Raw genomic sequence first — 1026 nt, 5'->3', positions numbered from 1 at the left:
TGGTCACCTGCGACAGTGTGAGTGACATGGGGACATGGGGACAGTGCTGTGGGGTGTGGGGACATGGGGACATGGGGACATGCTGAGCCCGGTCACTTGTGACAGCGTGAGTGACACGGGCGCAGGGGTATGGTGACATGGGGACACGAGCACTGGGGGGATCACAGCAGGCTGGGGATGGGGACACGGGGACAGTGGTATGGTGACACGGGGACACGGGTGCTGGGGGCTCAGGGGACAGTGACGTGGTGGCACTGCTGTCCCCAGATGGCCTGTGAGTACCTGTCCCTGGAGGTGATGGAGCGCTGGATCATCCGTGAGTGCTGGCACTGCCTGAGTGTCCCCAACCCTCCTGGGCAAGGTCCCCAAGCCCTGGTGACCGTTTTGGGGTCCCTGAAGTGGAGTTGTCCCGGTTTTGGGGTCCCTGAAATGGACTTGTCCCCATTTTGGGGTCCTTGGTGTCCCTGATGTGGAGTTGTCCCTGTTTTGGGGTTCCTGGGCAGTGTCCCCACCGCTGGTGACCATTTTGGGGTCCCTGTCATGGGGCTGTCCCTGTTTTGGGGTCCCTGGTGTCCCTGACCCTGTGCCCCCCCCAGTGGGGTTCCTGGTGTGCCCGGGTGCCCTGGCTGTCCCCGTTTTGGGGTCCCAGTCCCCATTTTGGGGTCCCTGGTGTCCCTGTCCCTGTTTTGGTGTCCCTGACCTGCTGTCCCCATTTTGGGGTCCCTGTCCCCGTTTTGGGGTTCCTGTGCCCGTTTTGGGGTCCCTGATCCACTGTCCCCATTTTGGGGTCCCTGTCCCCATTTTGGGGTCCCTGTGCCCGTTTTGGGGTCCCTGACCCCGTGTCCCCCCCAGTGGGGTTCCTGGTGTGCCCGGGGGCCCTGGGCACCCCCCCGTGCCAGGAGCTGTGGCGCCAGGCCCTGCGCGGGTCCCTCTTTGTCACCCTGGTGCGCGACGAGGCCATCGCGGTGCACAAGGTCACCGAGGAGCTGCTGGGGGGGCTCAAGGGGTGAGCGGGGACACCGCGGG

At 64.8% G+C, this 1026-nt stretch overlaps 1 protein-coding gene across 1 annotated transcript in view; it reads left to right on the top strand.

The window, feature by feature from the left end:
- Positions 1 to 267: 267 nt before the first annotated feature.
- LOC102033747 (nck-associated protein 1-like) overlaps positions 268 to 1026 on the top strand; it is a gene marked incomplete at its 3' end in the record, with an annotated part of 9975 nt that continues 9216 nt past the window's right edge. Inside the window, exons 1-2 of the mRNA XM_031065700.1 lie at positions 268 to 316; positions 853 to 1006. Coding sequence (XP_030921560.1) covers positions 268 to 316; positions 853 to 1006 — 203 coding nt within the window. The remainder of the gene's footprint in view (positions 317 to 852; positions 1007 to 1026) is intronic.

Source organism: Geospiza fortis, unplaced genomic scaffold (genome assembly GCF_000277835.1).
Source record: "Geospiza fortis unplaced genomic scaffold, GeoFor_1.0 scaffold1719, whole genome shotgun sequence".
Lineage (NCBI taxonomy): Eukaryota > Metazoa > Chordata > Aves > Passeriformes > Thraupidae > Geospiza > Geospiza fortis.
The sequence above is the reverse complement of the archived record's forward strand: the minus strand, read 5'-3'. Positions and strand labels throughout refer to the sequence as shown.